This window comes from Capsicum annuum, chromosome 6 (genome assembly GCF_002878395.1).
Source record: "Capsicum annuum cultivar UCD-10X-F1 chromosome 6, UCD10Xv1.1, whole genome shotgun sequence".
NCBI lineage: Eukaryota > Viridiplantae > Streptophyta > Magnoliopsida > Solanales > Solanaceae > Capsicum > Capsicum annuum.
Window position 1 is genome coordinate 53,346,164 of NC_061116.1, and position 18,359 is coordinate 53,364,522.

At 31.7% G+C, this 18,359-nt stretch overlaps 1 protein-coding gene across 6 annotated transcripts in view; it reads right to left on the reverse strand.

The window, feature by feature from the left end:
* Positions 1 to 16,967: 16,967 nt before the first annotated feature.
* LOC107853471 overlaps positions 16,968 to 18,359 on the reverse strand; it is a 33,106-nt gene continuing 31,714 nt past the window's right edge. For 2 of the 6 annotated variants that reach the window (XM_016698460.2, XM_016698457.2), the window contains 2 exons: positions 17,349 to 17,461; positions 16,968 to 17,250 (listed from right to left, as the gene is read on the reverse strand). In XM_016698460.2, the coding sequence (XP_016553946.1) occupies positions 17,220 to 17,250; positions 17,349 to 17,461 (144 nt within the window). In that variant the 3' untranslated portion in view covers positions 16,968 to 17,219. The remainder of the gene's footprint in view (positions 17,251 to 17,348; positions 17,462 to 18,359) is intronic. The other 4 variants (XR_007057035.1, XM_016698459.2, XM_047414732.1 and 1 more) reach the window with 2 other exon arrangements.

Consider the following 18,359-nt stretch of genomic DNA (forward strand, 5'->3'; position numbering starts at 1 on the left):
TCGTAATAAAACCAAGAAATAAATGTTAATCTAGCTATCCAAGCTCCCACAAACTTCACTTTTAAGCTCCACATTATTTTAGGGTTTAAGTCTCAAGAGGCAAGATGAAAAATGAACAAATAGGCCCAAAAACTGGTATAAATAGTGCAAATTATTCTGCATAGCATTTGCAAAAAAACTATTTTTTCGTCCAATCCGGACTTCGATGGGGCGTCCGGGATTCGTTCGAGGTCCGATACATGCAAACAAACTATGCAACCATACTAAATTAGATGTTAAGGACGCGATGAAGATATCATATTTTCAAAAAAACCTCATTTTCACAAAGTTGACCCCTGAAATTCGAAATCACAATTTTCCAAATCGATGATCGAAATGAGATTTAAAAGCCGTAAAATTATACCAAATATGCTAACACCTTAGTATTGATATTCCGAATCTGCTGGCGAAGTCGGATTTTCCATCCGAGGTTGTTTCAATCAAATGTGGGTCCCACACCCATATTTTTAATTTTTCCAACTTTTCGATCAATAGGCCGAAATGAGTTCGGGTGCACCGGGACCTGAACCAAAGGTCTACCTAACCTAAAATTGATATTCCAGAGTTGTTGGCGCAGTCCGTTTGGCGATCCGTCACACGAATCAAAAGATATTTTCATAAGTCTAAAATAAGACTCTCGAAGCCATCAAAAATCATAATATCGCATAAATGGTATCAAAATGCATCGAAAATCATGTCGATCACTCCCACACCCCAGAAATACCATAATGCAACTACGAAGAGAGGTAAAACAGTCAAATCACATACAATCACAAATTTTATATATTTCATCAAATTTTTAGGTCGTTACAGAAGGTGACCTATATCCCATAGATTTCATTGATAGATGTGAAAGCTAGCCTGGACGCCTCAGTTATAAAAAGAACTCTAGAAACTCAATCAGAAGCATACATGACTATCGAAACACTTTTTTTTTTCTTTTCTTTTCCTAATACCATTATTTCCCATTTCTATTGTTGTCAACGACTCTTGTATTATCTAGGTAGTAAAACTAACGAATATATAAGTGATATGAGTAAGAGTGTGAAGGTGTGTCGATTGATAAAGAAGAGGACGAGAACGAAAACAACAGGCAAACTAATCAAAAAATTCAAAACTAATTTAGAATTATTTTTGCTGCATCTTAGCATTTTAGTATATTTCGCTGTTATAAGCAGTCTTTCTTTAGGAGTTTACTTTTGTTTTATATGTAATGAAATTGCTTTTTTCTTTAAAACACATTCATTACGGGATGCTATATGTTTTATTCACTGAAATGGAGGGAATACTTCGCTGGATTTGGATCAAGTTTCTCATTAGCAAGAATTCCACGATTTGGCTCCCCTCCATTACATCTTCCCTCCATTTCTTCAAGTGCATATTTAGATGAGTGACACTTGCCATATTTAAAATTCAAAGGTTTAGATTAATTTACCTTAACAAGCCTCCTAACCATAGTAAAAGAACAAGTTAAGAAACAGATTCACCAATTTTGATAAGAAAAATTTCATCTTCCACTAATTTAATCCCTCATTAATGTTATTACTTTAATTATACTTTTCTTTATTATGGTTTTGATATAATTGATTTGATTTAATTTTATTTAAAAATTAAATCAAATCGTGAATAACCTTAGTAAAAAAAAAATACGTAGAAGACATTATAAGATAGACAAAATAACGTAAGAGAATTATCTGAAAAAATTTGATATTTAGAAAAAAATTAGATTATAATTTCTGAATTACTCCCTCTATCCCAAATTATCCATCCCAAATTTCCTAATTTGATTTCTCATTTTACTTGTCTTTTTTCATTAATCAAGAAGAGATAATTTTTTTTTCATGTTTTACCCTTTGCATTAATTACTTTTTCTTTAAATTAAAATGTAAACATTATTTAATAGGGGTACTATGATAAACTAACCATGTTATTAATTATTTTTCTTAATCAATGTGTCATCTCAATTTGGCACGAATAATTTAGGACGGAGGGAGTACTTTAACATATAACATTGAATTCTTTTATTTATTTTTTGTTGAAATCTTGTAAAATAACTTTGACCGGATTTTTTTTTTTTGAAAAGTCAACTTTTAAGTTAAAAAGGGAAAAAAGTTTTTGGTGAATAAAATTTTGTCAAAAATAAAAGAGAAATGGAGAGGAAAAAGATATTGTCTAATAGATAGTAGTATTAATACAATGTTTTAAATAGTGTCTCTTTTTAAATTTATTTTGTTGTTTCTTTAACTATGCATTTTTAAAAAATCTCATTACACCTTTATATTTGGTTTTATTTTTCACATAAAAAAACAGAGAAAATGGGGATGTACCATGAAAATTATGTTATCAATGAGGAGCGAAAATTAGTGGAAGTTGAGATTTTTTTTATCAAGGTTAGAGCTTTTTTTCTTATTTATTTTATAACTATAATTAATCAGAGGCTTATTCAAGTAAATTAATCTAAATCATTGAATTTTAGATATGATAAGTGTTACTCATCTAAATGTGCACTTGAGGAAATGGAGAGGAGATGTAATGAATGGGAGCCAAATCCAAAATTTCATAATACAATCTTAATGTCATAGTCATACCAACCAAAGCGTTCCCAATTTTACTAGTTTATATATAAATTTTAGATACGTAAAATAACAGTAAATCTAAGCTAATTAAATATACCATATTTTATAAACAATTCATACACCAAAATATGTACAAGTAAGCCTTGAGCGAAATATTGATATATCATATTAATTTTATACGAATTTTATACATGAAAATTTTGAAAAAAATTCTAACGAATATGTATATGAATTATATATAAATTATTCTTAAAATATTTAAAATTGAATAATTGAATATATGTGTGTGTATATATATATAAAATTTTAAAATCATTAAAAATATTGAAACATTTTTATTTTGTATAACTAATATTTTTCATTTGAAATATGGAAAAATTGTTTGAGAGAAATTGTGGGAGATTGATATCTTTTGGTAATCGATATCTTATTTTAAGGGTGTCTTTTTAATAAAATAAAAAATTCATTTTTTCTTTATTTTTTTTGTTTTAAAAGTTGCTATGACTTGTAATCTAAGAAGTATTGCTATGACTTACAATAAACAATCTAAAGTTGTATATTTTGATATTTTTTCGTAAGTTAACTCTAGCTTCTCTTAAACAACCAACTGTAAGTGTTACTAGGGGTGTGCATCGGTCGGTTCGGTTTTATATATTATCGATTCGGTTTATCGATTTTCGATTTTTAAATATGTTAAACCAATAACCAAATCAATAAGATATTTTTTATCGGTTTTTGGTTTATCGATTTTTAGTCCTTAATGATTCGATTTTCGGTTTAACCAATAAGAAAATAATCATAAAATAGAAATAGTAGTAACTAACATAAAAAAAAATTAAATCTTAGTTGCAACCATAAATCCTACATGATGTGTTTTAATTTACAAGAATCTTTAAGTTTGAACGAAATGTTGTTAGGAGAAATTAAGAGTTTATATAACTGAAATAATAGGTTTGTTAATTGGTAGAAATTAAAGAGAAATATATAATAAGTCATATATATATATGTATATATTCTCATTTGGTTATCGATTTACCCAATAACATGTTATGATTTTTGCCCTGATTTTCTTACTATATTTAAGTTTTATTTTTTCTTAGAAGGAAAATAAAAGTTACCATAATTACTTTTATTTTTCCTGAAAGAAAAAATATAATTTTTTCCATATTTGGCTAACCTCTTTCTTAGAGGAAAGGTTTTGGACATCTATAAATAGAAGACCCCTTCTTATACCATAACATAGTAGCTTCCACAATGTAATCTTTAAAGTGTCTTTGTTTAGGGGGAGATTTTCTCTCTAATAGTTTTATATTTTATTTTATATTAGATTTTTATATGTAGGCCAATTGACCAAACTATATAATAATCATGTTTTTAGTATGTTTTTCTTTTCGTCTGATTTATTGTCTCAATAGTTTGCAACTAATAGCTTCCGCATGGTGCCCTCTCGATTTCGAACCCAACAAGTGGTATCAAAGCTTACGGTTCAATGGTCCAATAGTGTGGTGAGACGAGATTAAACAGGTTCAAAGCGATTTCAAAATCAAGCTGCAACAATTTGGGCGATAATGAGGATTTTTGTCAAACTACATGTAGAGAAAAAATTTCAAACAAAATTTCAATAATCTTGCTGCTTATCCATCTTTAAAACCAAAATCAATTTTTAACCCATGTTTATGGGCTCTAATTTTCAACCCATACTTGCTTAAACGCCTGGGTTCCTTTCAACTCGTGCATTTATTTTTAACGCATGAGCTCCACTCTTAACCTGTGCTCACTTTCAATGTACAAGGCTTCACTTTTAATCTTATCAACCTGTGCTTCTATTTTTAATGCATAGGGCTTCAATTTTAACCCATATTAATTTTTAATCATGGTAAGAAGCAATGATATATGAAGAACAAAGATCATGCACAAGAAGAAGGAGGATCAAGAATATTTTGAAGAAAATCAAGCCAAAAAGGAGAGATTTGTTAGGATTTTTGCCTGATTTTCTTACTATATTTAAGTTTTATTTTTTCTTAGAAGGAAAATAAAAGTTGCCATAATTACTTTTACTTTTCCTGAAAGAAAAAATATAATTTTTTTTTTCATATTTGACTAACCTCTTTCTTGGAGGAAAGGTTTTGGACATCTATAAATAGAAGATCCCTTCTCATACCATAACATAATAGCATCCACAATATAGTCTTTAAAGTGTCTTTGTTTAGGGGGAGATTTTCTCTCTAATAGTTTTTTATTTTTTTTTTATATTAGGTTTTTATATGTAGGTCAATTGACCAAACTATATAATAATCATGTTTTTAATATGTTTTTCTTTTCGTCTGATTTATCGTCTCAATAGTTTGCAACTAATAGATTCTGCATGATGCCCTTTCTATTTCGAACCTAACATAACCCAATAAGAAAAAATCAAACCGAACCAATAACCCAATAAATTTTTTTTATAAAACCATTAAAAACCAATAGCCCAATAACAATAAACCAATAACATTTTTATCGGTTCGATTTATCGGTCGGTTAGATTTTTGCACACCCCTAAGTGTTATCCATTAGGAAAAAAAAAGTTGCTACCTTAAAATAAACAACAACAACAACAACAAACTCAGTATATTCCCACATAGTGGGGTCTGGGGAAGTATAGTGTATGCAATCCATACCACTACCTCAAAAGAGGTAGAGAAGCTGTTTTCGATAGACCCCCAGCTCAAGATAAAAGACAGTATACAGAAGCATCCAAAACATAGAACATGATAAAGTAACATAGGTACGACATCCACAAAAATTTTTACATTACCACACAAATGGCACCGAAGTCCACCTAATTACTGACTATTACTCATCCATACCCTTAGCCCTCTATCCTAATGTCTCTCCTCCATATCTTCCTATCCACGGTCATGTCCTCCGTCAGCTGTAACTGCTCCATGTCACATTTAATCACTTCTCTCCAGTATTTCTTTGATCTACCCCTACCCTGTTTGAAACCATCCAAGGCTAACCTCTCACACCTACGAACTGGGGCATCCATGTCCCTCCTCATCACATGACCAAATCATCTCAACCTCACTTCCCGTATTTTATCCTCCATTGATACCACTCCTACCTTCTCCCGAATAATTTCATTCCTAACCCTGTCAGCCCTTGTGAATCCATACATCCAACGCAACATCCTCATTTCCGCCACCTTCAATTTTTGGATATGAGAATTCTTAACCGGCCAACACTCTGCTCCATACAACATAGCAGGCCGAACAAAAACTATATAGAATTTGCCTTTCAGCTTGGGGGCACCTTCTTATTGCATAAAATTCTCGAAACGAGCCTCCATTTCATCCAACCTGCCCCAATACGGTGAGAGACATCTCATCTATCTCTCCATTTCATCTATCGCATAAAACCTAATCTTACCTAATTTAGGTTTTATGACTCAGGTGGATTAGTCCATCTATCAAATTACATTCCAAAATCCTAATATATTCCATCTCCAAAAATTCAAGAAAGTCAAAACCACGAGTAAAGCATATGACATCGCTTCAGTGTATATAGGGCAAATTTTTTTCTTAGAAGATGAATCATTAGTATTTATGTTAGTACAAGATCAATACAAGAATATGCAATATTGAGTTCACTCATATCTTGAATTTCTGCTATATTTTTCTCAAATTTTCTTCAATCTCCTGCAAAATGGCTTCATTCCATGACCTGAGCCAATATCAACTGCTTTATGTTGCTTAATCAAATTTTATTATTGGTCTATCCAACCTACATATGTCTCGTTTAGAGATATAGGCAAAGAATCATCAATAATTCATCCGAATAAAAAATGCATTAATATTAGGAGGTAATACACATGTAGTAATGTAAGAAACTAAGTTGTATTATTAATTCGTCAACTTTGTATGGCTTTTAGTGATTTAGTAGTCAAACCAACACTAATAATAAACAAAATTAAACAAGCAAAGTATTAAGAACGAACTTTAAAAACACTTAAGATGTGGCAAAGTAGAAGCAGAGAAAATTAGCAAAGTAGAAGTAGAGAAAATACTTGCAAAAGCTTTTATTGATTTGAGGAAAACAAAATAAATAGGGAAAAGGATGGGCAATATGAAAGTGAGTAAGGTATTTTCAAATATCCTGTGGTGATACAAGTTAAAAGGTCTTAAATAGACTTCAAATGCCGACTAAGTTAACTAATATATCCATCTATTTTACATGTATCCATTATCTAAGACATAATATCTATTTTACACGTGTCCATGAATTGTAGATAACTAAATATCTATTCTATATGTGTTCATGAGTAGCCAATGACTAAATATCTATTCTACATGTGTCCACGAGTAGCAGAGTTATTTTACACGAGTCTTTTTCTTCCACTTCTTATCTTGAAAATATAATTGTCTTTTTCTACATTGCTGATTTTTGTGCTTTTGACTTGTTATTTTACGAAGATTTGTGTCTTTTGTTTTGTTATTGCATAGTTGTTTGCGAATTTCTTGTGAGGTCTACATATTTATTGCCTAGTAACCTTTTAATTGTTGAAAGAGTGTTGACTTTTTCCTTTATATTGAGGAGGTATGTTTGAGCTATCCCGTGCAAATACATCATATCTCCATTATCGTTGTGAAAATTTGTGTGGTATCAGAGTCAAATTAATCTGGAGGGATATGCATAAAAATGACTTAATTCTTACACTATTCTGAAGCCAGTCAAAATTATGCTACTCTTGAAATAATAATTTCTATGTTTAGTAGTTCTGTTACTCTTCATCTATTTTCTTAATTTTATTTTTTAAGTTCAGTAACCGTTTAGTCGTTGTGTAGACATTGATAGGCCTGTATGAATTTGTTGAGTACTAGAGTCGAATTTGAAGAATATTTTCACTGCCAAACCTAAAAGAATACAAAAAAAATATTAGAGAAGATATCTTGTAAATACTACAACAACAACAAAAAACTCAGTGTATCCCACACAGTGGGGAACTTGTAAATACTACATAAAAAATTATTAAAGTTCCACTAAACTTAATAATTTCATGTTACCCAAATTACTTCTTCTTCACTATGCGTCGCCAAACTTACCATTGTCGCCATCTTTACCAAACTTATGGCTCCATCACCATAGATTTCACCATTCACAATCAAATTCACCATCAAAATCATTCCACAATCACTGTCACCATAAAAAATTGCAAACAATCACCATAAATTCAATTAAATTCACAATCAGAATCACATCACCACCATTGTCATGCACCACAAAAATTGCAAAGAACCACTATAAAATTCAACACCCATAACCAAATGAAAGAATTCATGAAACCACCCCTAAACTTGTTAGTCAAACTTACTTTAGTACTAACTTTACATACATTTAAATATCCCCTTAAATAATTTTTAAATGAATTAAATACTACCCTAAAATTGTACTATCCGTCTCATTATAAAAGATGTATCTCACATGCGCCATGTATTACCACCTCAGCTATATGTATTGCCACTTAAAAATTATATAAATTTCAATGTTCTTCCCCCCCCCCCCCCCATCACTCCCTCGCTCTTTTTTGAAGGCCCTTTCAATTCTCTTTCGAGTATGCTTCCTTCATAAGAACACTGAACGCCCAGCTTAGCAGAGCAGCTCTCTCCCCAGCCCACAGCATAGTATGGAATTTGGATCCTTTCATCGAGCACCATTTCTTTTAGATAGAAAGGTGTTCTGACTCTATTGGATCACTCTCTCTTTCATGAACACCCTCACCTCGCCCCATCAACCCCATTAATGTTTTCTCCATTGATTAGCTTTAATTTTTACTAATTAAAGAAATAAATTTAACCTCAAAAAATTTTAATCTTCTTACATACAATCCTCTTTTTCAAGATTTTAGCCTAGAAAAATTTTAATTTTCATGAATACAACATTAAATAATTTATAAAATTATAAGATATATTAATGTGATTTATTTTTTTTAAACAAAAATCTTAATTATGATAGGAATGAAGTTCGATGGTTTAATCAATTTTTATTGATGATTTTAATTATTTTAGTTTATAAAAAAAAATTAAAAAAAGAGGAGAATTGAGGTGCATAAGGGATTGGGGTCGAAGAAGAGGGGAAGGGATGAGACGTTTTGCATAAGAAGAAAGAGATGGGGGTGGGGAGGTGTTTGAAGAAGAAGGTAGTGGAGGGAATGACAGGCCGGTTGGGTGTGTTATGGGGTTGTGGGACGGGTTTGAAGAAGAAGCTAAATATGCCTTTTAAGCTTCTATTAAAGAGGATTCAATTCGTTTAAATTTTATTTCATCTTTTAAATAATTTATTTATTGTGAAAGTAAATTTATCTAAAGATAGTTTTATCTTATATAAAGTTATTTTCTTCTTTTGACATTACTAATATATATAAGCGAAGTTGTCGTATTTTCGTCATCCTCACTGGGCCATTATTTCTGACTTTTCTAAGTTTAAGTTCTTTTGTATTTTCTTTTTCTCTAAAGTGCGACACGTGTTGTTTTATATTAATTCACTTGCCACTAGTAAATCTCCAATTCTATTAAATTGAAACACGTGTAATTTTATATTTTCTTCATTTTATTTTACAAAACACTCTTTGACTTGGAATGTTCAAGAAAAAAAAGATTTTTTTTTGAATTTTTTTGTATAATTTTTAAATAATTTATTGGTGTACTCAACCTATTATCAAGCTTTATTATTGATCTATTCAACCAATGTAAGCCTGCATCTGTAATATAGTAGTCAAATAATCACTAATAATTCATCTGATTATGAAATGGATTGATTGGAGGTAACACACATACAGTAATATAAGAAATCATGTTCTATTCTTGGTTTGTCCAACTTTTGTATGTCTTGTTTAGTGGTTTAATAGTCAAAAAAACATCGATAATCAATCTAAGTATGAAATACATTGATATGAAACGGTAATACTAACATAATAATTTTACAAACCAAGTTCTATTATTGATCTATCCAACCTATGTATATATTGCATAGTGATATAGTAGTCAGAGGAACACCGGTAATCCATCTGAATATGATACATTGATTTTAGGAGGTAATACTCATGTACTAATATAACAAATCGAGCTTTATTATTGATTTATCCAATATATATGTGTCCTAGTTAGTGATATAGTAGTCAAAGAATCACCGATAATTCATTCGAGTATGAAATACATAGATGTTAGGAGGTAATACATGTGTAGTAATATAAGAAATCAAGTTCTATTACTGATCTGTCCAACCTATGTATATCTCGTGTAGTGATATATTTGTCATAGAAACATCGATAATTCATCCGATTATGAAAAATATTAATGTTAGGAGGTAATATATGCGTTATAAGAAATCAAGTTCTATTATTGATCCGTCCACCTATATATGTTTTGTTTAGTGATTAGTAGTCAAATAAACATGGATAATCTATTCGAGTAGGAAATACGTTGATATTAGGAGGTAATACTCATGAATAATGTAGCAAATCAAGTTCTATTATTGATTTATCCAACCTATATGTATGTCTCATTTAGTGATATAATAGTCAAAGAATCATTGATAATCCATTCGAGTATGAAATACATTAATGTTAAGAGGTAATGCACGTGTAGTAATGTAAGAAATAGTTTTTTATTATCTTCCACTGTCATAAACAAAGTTTGAATCTTCTCTTTGACTTTCTTCGAAGGTTGTGTGGCTTCGTCATGCCCCTTCTTTATTTCTTGGAGTCTGGCTAGTGAAAACAATGATACTTCTTTTTACCTTCAATGAACCATCCGTGGTGAATGATAAGGCAACCTTTCTCTTCATACGTGACGGAAAAGAACTACGAATCTCCTTGTCATCAACTCCTTCACAAATGTTGCTTTTCATGCTCCAACAACCTCATATGTGGATTATGTGTGTTGTGATTTTCTCTAAGATATGATGTGCTCAAACTTGTCCCATTTTCAATTGTAATATAACATATTCCATTCCATCCATCAAAACTAATTAGATGAATCAAACAAATTTGGATTGAATTTCTCACCTCAACCTAAACTTCTAATTACTTTCTTACAAAAATAATTAATGATATGTTGGGTGTGACATTAAAAGTCTCACATTAGCAGCTAAAGGGACTGTAAGCTACTTATAAGGTGTAGGATCTCTTAATGGCGTGAGGTTTTTTTGTAGAAAATAGTGTTGGCTTGACTCAAAGCAGACAATATCACACCATGTAAAAGTGTCATTGGGCTTGTTGAGCCCAACAACTTGTATAAGCAGCCAGATTCAGTGGGATAAGTATGAAGATATGGTGGAGTGATGGAGTGTGGGGCTCAATTTGCTATCTTTGCGAGCTTTGAGATGCACACACTAGAAGAAGCTAGTAGTGGACTTCAGTTGGCATAAATACTCAAATCGTATGGGTGACACATGATGATTCTCAAAAATTGGCCCATGAATCATGGTGATAGATTATGTGGAACTTAATTTGAGGGGAGAGATTGTTTGGTGTGGGTAACACATAGCGAATCTCAAAAATAGACCCGTGGATTGTGGTGATGGACCACATGAACTTAGTTCGAGGAAAAGATTATTGGGTGGGCGAATAAAAGTCCCACTTTGGTAGTTGAAGGACTGAGAAGCTACATATAAGGTGTAAGATCTTTTAAAGATGTGAGGCCTTTTAAAAAAAACCGTGCGGACTTAACTCAAAGCGGACAATATCACACAATATAAGAGTATCTTTAGGCTTGCTGAGCCCAACATGATGGATATTATTAAGTTGATAAAAGGTTCGTCATTATTTAATAAGATTTATGTCAAGAAAAAATGACCCTAGATTTACTTTTAAGATTATTTATTACAGATTAGAAATGTACCTTTTAAATATTTATAAAATTAAGTAAATAATTACAATGCATAAAAAATTAGATTTATTACAGAATTTTAAATATTTATTTATCTAAATTCTTTTTTAAATTAATTTAATAGGCTTAAATTTAAGCTTATTGTACGTGGGTAGATAGTAGGCAAGTTATATGGGCTAATTTATAGGGACTTTAAGAATAACATTAAATTAACTAAATCAATTCTCTTTAAATTATGAAAGAATATATATCTTCTGAAAGGGTTGTTGATATTCTTTCAAAAAATATCTGGCAATTCTTCTTCACTGATAAGAGAATAATAAATCAAAAAAATTATCCACTACAATTTATATAACCAATATTACGTGCACAATAGAAATAAAAACGTTAATCATAATATTTTTTATACAAAATAAAATATTTCAATATTTTTTAATTGAATATATATATATATATATATATATATATATATATATATATATATATATATATTCAATTAAAAATATTTTAAAAATAATTTATATATAATTCATATAAGTATTACTTAGAATTTTTCTCCAAATTTTCATGTATGAAAAACTGTATAAAATCAATATGAAATATTTATATTCCGCTCAACGCTTATAAAATAATTTCTTACATGTTATATTCGTATGAAATAAGTATAGTAATTACAGAATTTGGTGTAGAAACTAACGCTCATCAAATATTATACGTTATTTTTTATTTTAGTGTATGGCGTGAATCTACAAATTTTTATTTTTAAACTATGCTATTCTAATTAGGTACTAATTTATATATCCCTTCCATTACTACATAAAGAACATAAATTAGCTACGAAATTCTCAATAACGCACGTTGTCAAACACTCAACCTTGGAAAAACTATATTACCTAATACTTAAAATACTATATTATATATTAAATTTATACACTGCTACAACCACATGGTACCAATTAATATATCATTTTCATAAAATACAAAATAACTAATCAGATCATTGTACCAATTTATATTTTTTTTCATGTAATGTCAATTTATAATATCTTCTTTCGTACAATACGATTTAACCAATGTGTATATTAATGAAAGAACAAAAATAACTAATCACATCATGTTCGATGTATTTATAATTTTAGCTTCTTCATTCGAAGTCATGTCACTCAAAGATGTTGCGTTGAATGAGTATAACTATCAAACTTGTAGATCTTTCCGTATTTAAAGGGGTCTTATCTAGTTAAAATTATCCACAACTACATTTCATATTTAGAAGACACAATATAAACCGTTTCAGACCATTGATAACAATATGTAGAAATTTTGTGGATATCCACCCCCTTAATTATAAAAATAAGTTAAAAAAATATATCAAAAATAAATAAATATGCTACCATTCACGTACAAAAACTTAGTACCTGTTTGGATGGTGGTTTCCCATGGTATGGTATGATATGATTATCAAGGGAACCATGTTTATTTTGATTGTTTTCTAAAAGGTATGGTATGGTATGTTTCATGGTTTGATAACCATGAAATCCTTCAATTTTCAGAACCACTGATTTGGTGGTATCCCATGGTTTTGTTATTTTTTTTTTTCAATTATACCCTTATATAATATTTTATAATCCTATTTTACCCTTTATCCTATATTACTTATGACCCTAATATATTTTTATTTTTACGTTTATCTGCTCAATCTCTCCTCTACGTTGTTCTCCTCTAGGTTCTTCGTTTTTTCGTCTTCTTCTTCTTCAATTGTTGCCGGATGCCCATGTTTACCAAGTTAATTTGAAAGTTTTTATGTGTTGAGATCCTCCCATTACATCTGTCTGTTTCCCTCTTTGAACATTGTGATTAATTCAACTATGGATAATTGGTTCTAAATGTTGTGAAGTTCAATAGAAGTATTTGCATCATCTTACTCATTTTTGAATGCTTTGCGTAATATAGATAGAGATGGTTTTGATTTTAGATAGGACCTGCAATTATTAAATTGTCTAACAACAAGCTTATTTTCTGAAATTTAAAATTTATAATAATTAAGGGTATTTTAGTAAACTTATCCATTACGATACAGTACCATACCATCAAATCAAACAAAAAACTATTATTAAACAGCAGTGAACGATACAGTCTATCCAAATATTGTATTATACTATACTATATGGTACCATACCATATCATACTGTACCATGCATTATGAAACCATGACAAACCACCATCCAAACAGAGTGTTAGTACGTAGCATACTATCAAATGCATATAATAATATATACCACTTCAATATGAAGAAAAAATAAATTTTTAATAGTGCCTTTTAACAAAAACAAAAAATATTCTATACCACAATCCATAGGAAACCATCACCAACCACAAGAAAAATGGAGGCCTTAGCCATCACAGGAGTGAACTTAGGAACACAACTATGCATGCCAACCTTTCTTGGAGACTTTTCCATAATCCAACTTCTTTTTGGGGTCAAGTGTTGCTTAATAAGTACTACAACAACCATGGTACTTCTCCCACCAAAAAGTTAAGCTCCAGAACCTGGAGGAGCATTACGAGGGCTTGGCAGGACTGCTCCTTAAGAATTAGGTAGAGGTTGGGTAGGGGAGACAAGGTGAGCTTTTGGGGTGACACCTGGATCTCCAATCTTGACAGTCTCAACAGTATTATCCATGGACCAATTAATAGCCAGACTCTAGACATCACTGTTCAAGAAGTGTACAATAATGGCAATTGGGACTTCTCCATTATCCCCTTCCAAATCCCTAACATCATCACTCAAAGCATCACTAGTATGGTCACGAATCCCCATAATAACATTCCTGACACTGCTATATGGAACTGCACCCCTGATGCCAAATTCACCACCAGCAGCATGTACTCTCTGTTATCCAAACACCACTCGAAGGTTAAGCTTGATAACCATCACTCCACCTTCTCGAGAATTTGGAGAGCAAACACCCCCAATAAAATCAAAACCTTCTTATGACTTTTAACCCACAAAAGACTTCCCACAAGTAGTTACCTTAACTACATTGGCATTGATGTCTCCACATAATGCCACTTCTGCAACAACAGTGTGGAAAACCTCCCTCACATTTTCTTCAAGTGCAGCAATGCACTCCTTTTCTAGAGTAGTATCCAAATCAAGAGCACCTACAAATTTTCCTCAACCTGGCATAACATGGAAGCCTGGGAGAAAATATGGGATGCCCTGTAGGGGAAACCCTTCAATAACTGACTTACTTGGGTCACCCTCTTACCCTACTGTCTTTGGGCTATTTGATTGACTAGAAATGACAACCCCTTCTACAGCAAACATAGACCCATCGATGTTGAGGCAGTTATTGCTGATGCCACTGAATTCACCCTTGTCTGCAAGACAAACCACACCAAAAGGCATCATACTAATGCAGTCATCAGTCTCAAATGGAACCCCCAACCACTAGGGGACTCAAACTCAATATTAATGGTTCTGCAACTGCCAATCCAGGACCTGGGAGGAGCTTTCAGGAATAACAATGGGGAATGGGTGCTTGGATACCACCAACACATCCCCCACACAACCCCAACAATGGCTGAGCTATTGACCCTTAGATCAGGCTTTTTAGTAGCAAAAGAGCACAACCTCAAAGCTTTTGACATAGAGATGGACTCAACAATAGACATTACTATTTTACAAAAAAACCACCCACTTTATTCTAACATTGTGTCCGAATGCAGGTCATTGATAGACGAGCTGAGAGCAACAGCACCAACACAGATATTCAGGGAGCAGAACACAGTAGCGGATTGCTTGGCGAAGAAAGAAACTAGAAACGAGTACTTACCAGCCCCTACTGTGCTAACTAATGCACCACCTTTTGCAGCCAATATTGTAAACAATGACTCCATTGGCAAAACTTTTAATCGTTTTGTTAAACATTTGAACTATAATCCACAAGGCATGGATTTAGCCTTGAACTCTAACTTTTTGCCTCCTCCTACTGATAGGAGCTCCAATCCCCCTAATCCCGACTAATGATCAATGAAATTATCTCTTTTTTACCAAAAAAAGATAATATCAAATATGTACTATAATTTATACCAAATTTTAAAAAGAAAGGATAGACCTACAATTATTAAATTGTCTTAACAACAAGCTTATTTTCTGAAATTTAAAATTTATAATAACTAGGGGTATTTTAGTAAACTTACCCATTACGATACAGTACCATACCATCAACTCAAACAAAAAAATTATCATTAAACAGCAGTAATGATACAGTCTATCCAAATATTGTATTGTACTATACTATATAGTATCATACCATACCATATCATACTGTACATTATGAAACCATGGCAAACCACCATCCAAACAGAGTGTTAGTACATAGCATACTATCAAATGCATATAATAATATATACCACTTCAATATGAAGAAAAAACAAATTTTTAATATTGCCTATTAACAAAAACAAAAAATATTCTATACCACAGTCCACACTACTGATAATACCAAATATGTACTATAATTTATACCAAATTTTAACAAGAAAGGATAATTCGTGCATCAAAGTGGTACACTAAAATATACCACTTGACATTAAAAAAAAACACATCGGATATTAAAATGCCTTTAACACACATAAAAATCTTTCCACGCCATACTCGATACTACTGTTAATATCAAATATATATCGAGTATACACAAGTTTTTCTTCAGTTTTGTACAAAAATTTTAATTTTTTTTTTAAAATAAATTACCTGGACGTTCCATCTTTGTCCATATTAAAAGAAAATTATCACCTTCCATATTGCAGAAAGCGTGATGTTGATTTTTTTTTTTTCTGGAGGGAACAACGTGATGTTGATTTTCATTTTTTTTTTTTGGAGGGGGGAGGGGGAATAACCTGTTGCAATCAAAATTTGTAAATCTATATTTCAATTAAAAAAAAGTCAACGATTAACACCAAATAATCTGAATGATATTAAATTTCACTTGAAATTGATTTATGTTCTTTGGAGGAGGAAGAAGTTCATAATGGATGAAGAACTAGAACGGTTAATTTTCACGTTAATTATGAATGAATAAATTAGGGAAAAACTATTTTTAGAGAGATTTTAAGGGTAATTGATATTCTATTATTGATTGACTACTTTGTTATATAATGCAATCTAAAAAAATTGTTATCACTTGCAATAATAAATCTAATATTGTAATAGGTTTTATCTCCTAATGTCAATCTTATCCAATCGATCAACCTACAGAACGAAATATTCTTCTGATATTTAGGTGTTGACACACCTGGAGACTTGTTTTCTTAGTAGAAAATTGACCGTTTAGTTTCCATAACCTGATTGGCTTGAACAGAAATTCAATATTGCTATTCAGTCGCCTACATAATTGCCAACCATAAAAGAGGCGGGAACTCAACAAACTAGACAGTGCACAGTATTTAATGAGTCACCTTATGGTTCAAGAAATCAGCCAAGGACAAATAAAATAGCCTACATGCATTAAAAAAACTTCTTGGATGAGATTTTGTATCCAATCAGGACAGCAAGATTCTAAGGGCACATCTAAAATAATTTTAATCAGGAAAACAAGGTGAGAATGTATAATGTAAATCATCTTCTTGTTTTAGAAGTCATGGAAGAGCATGAGTGCATCATCAAGATTCATTAAAGAAGATTCCAGAGTAATCCAAATTTTTCTTAGGCGCGTGTGTCTGTCGCTCAGTCCTCCTACCAGCTTCTCTCTAGGCATCTGAAGAATCTAGCAAAAGCAATACCGAACAGCCAAGACATTAGTACATGTGAATCCACTAATAGTCGATGAAGGGGAAAGGTAAATAACAACAATTGAATCCTCACTTCTCCCTCATGTCATCGTCATACAATGAAGGGGAAGGTAAATGCAGAACAAAAATAGAATAGATTGTCGTCATTCCCTTGAGAATTATCATTTTGTCCCCGAGTATCTGATTCTGACAAAAAAAAAAAGATAAAGGTGGGAAAAACCTTGCACAAATCCTTCCTTAACATGGTACAAAAATAGGTGTAGCAAGCGAAGTGGTGGTGATGACAATGAAGTTACTGGCAAGACATAGTAACAAACAAATGAAAGAAAAACGTTTTGCAACTTGAATTGAACAAGTAATCAAGCCAATGTAAAGTTGAGGTTGAACATAAACCTAATCCAATCCCTCTCCCCCATGGGGGAAGAACACTCTTATTATATCTGAGAAGTTGAATCCATACAACATTCTCACATTCTAAGAAATAGAACTGTTAGAATTGAAGTAGAAATAGGATCCTACTTGGAAAAGAATTGCAATTATGTCCTAGTTGAAAAAGGAGGATTATAGTGTAGTGGTCTCCTAATTGGAAAAGGATTAATGTAGTGTTTATAAATAGGGTCTCTCAATGTAATAATGTTAAAAACAACAATTCAATAATATTTTTCTCTGATATTTCTCACATGGTATCAAAGCCTCTAACGATCTTAGTAGAGAATCAAAGAACCTTCGTTGCCGGTGGGCGGCTACTACACAAATATGCCGCCCGTTTGGCCAATGATCATTTAGCAAAAGTTGGGCCAGCGTGCTTCTATCTGGTGACTACTTCCTCATATTTGATTTGCGAGGCACCGTGCATCTTTCGGACTACTCATATTTTGCGTAGTACTGTACATCTTTCCGGACTACTTTCTCAAATCTTAGTTGCATAGCATTGTGCATCTTTTTGATGACTCCTCAGATCTTATTTGTGTAGTTCCACGTGTCTTTTCGGTGAATCCTCATATCTGATTTTGTAGGATCGTGTCATCATTCCGACCCTACCCATATAATTTTTCTTTTTCAGTAGGGTCATGCCGTCATTCCG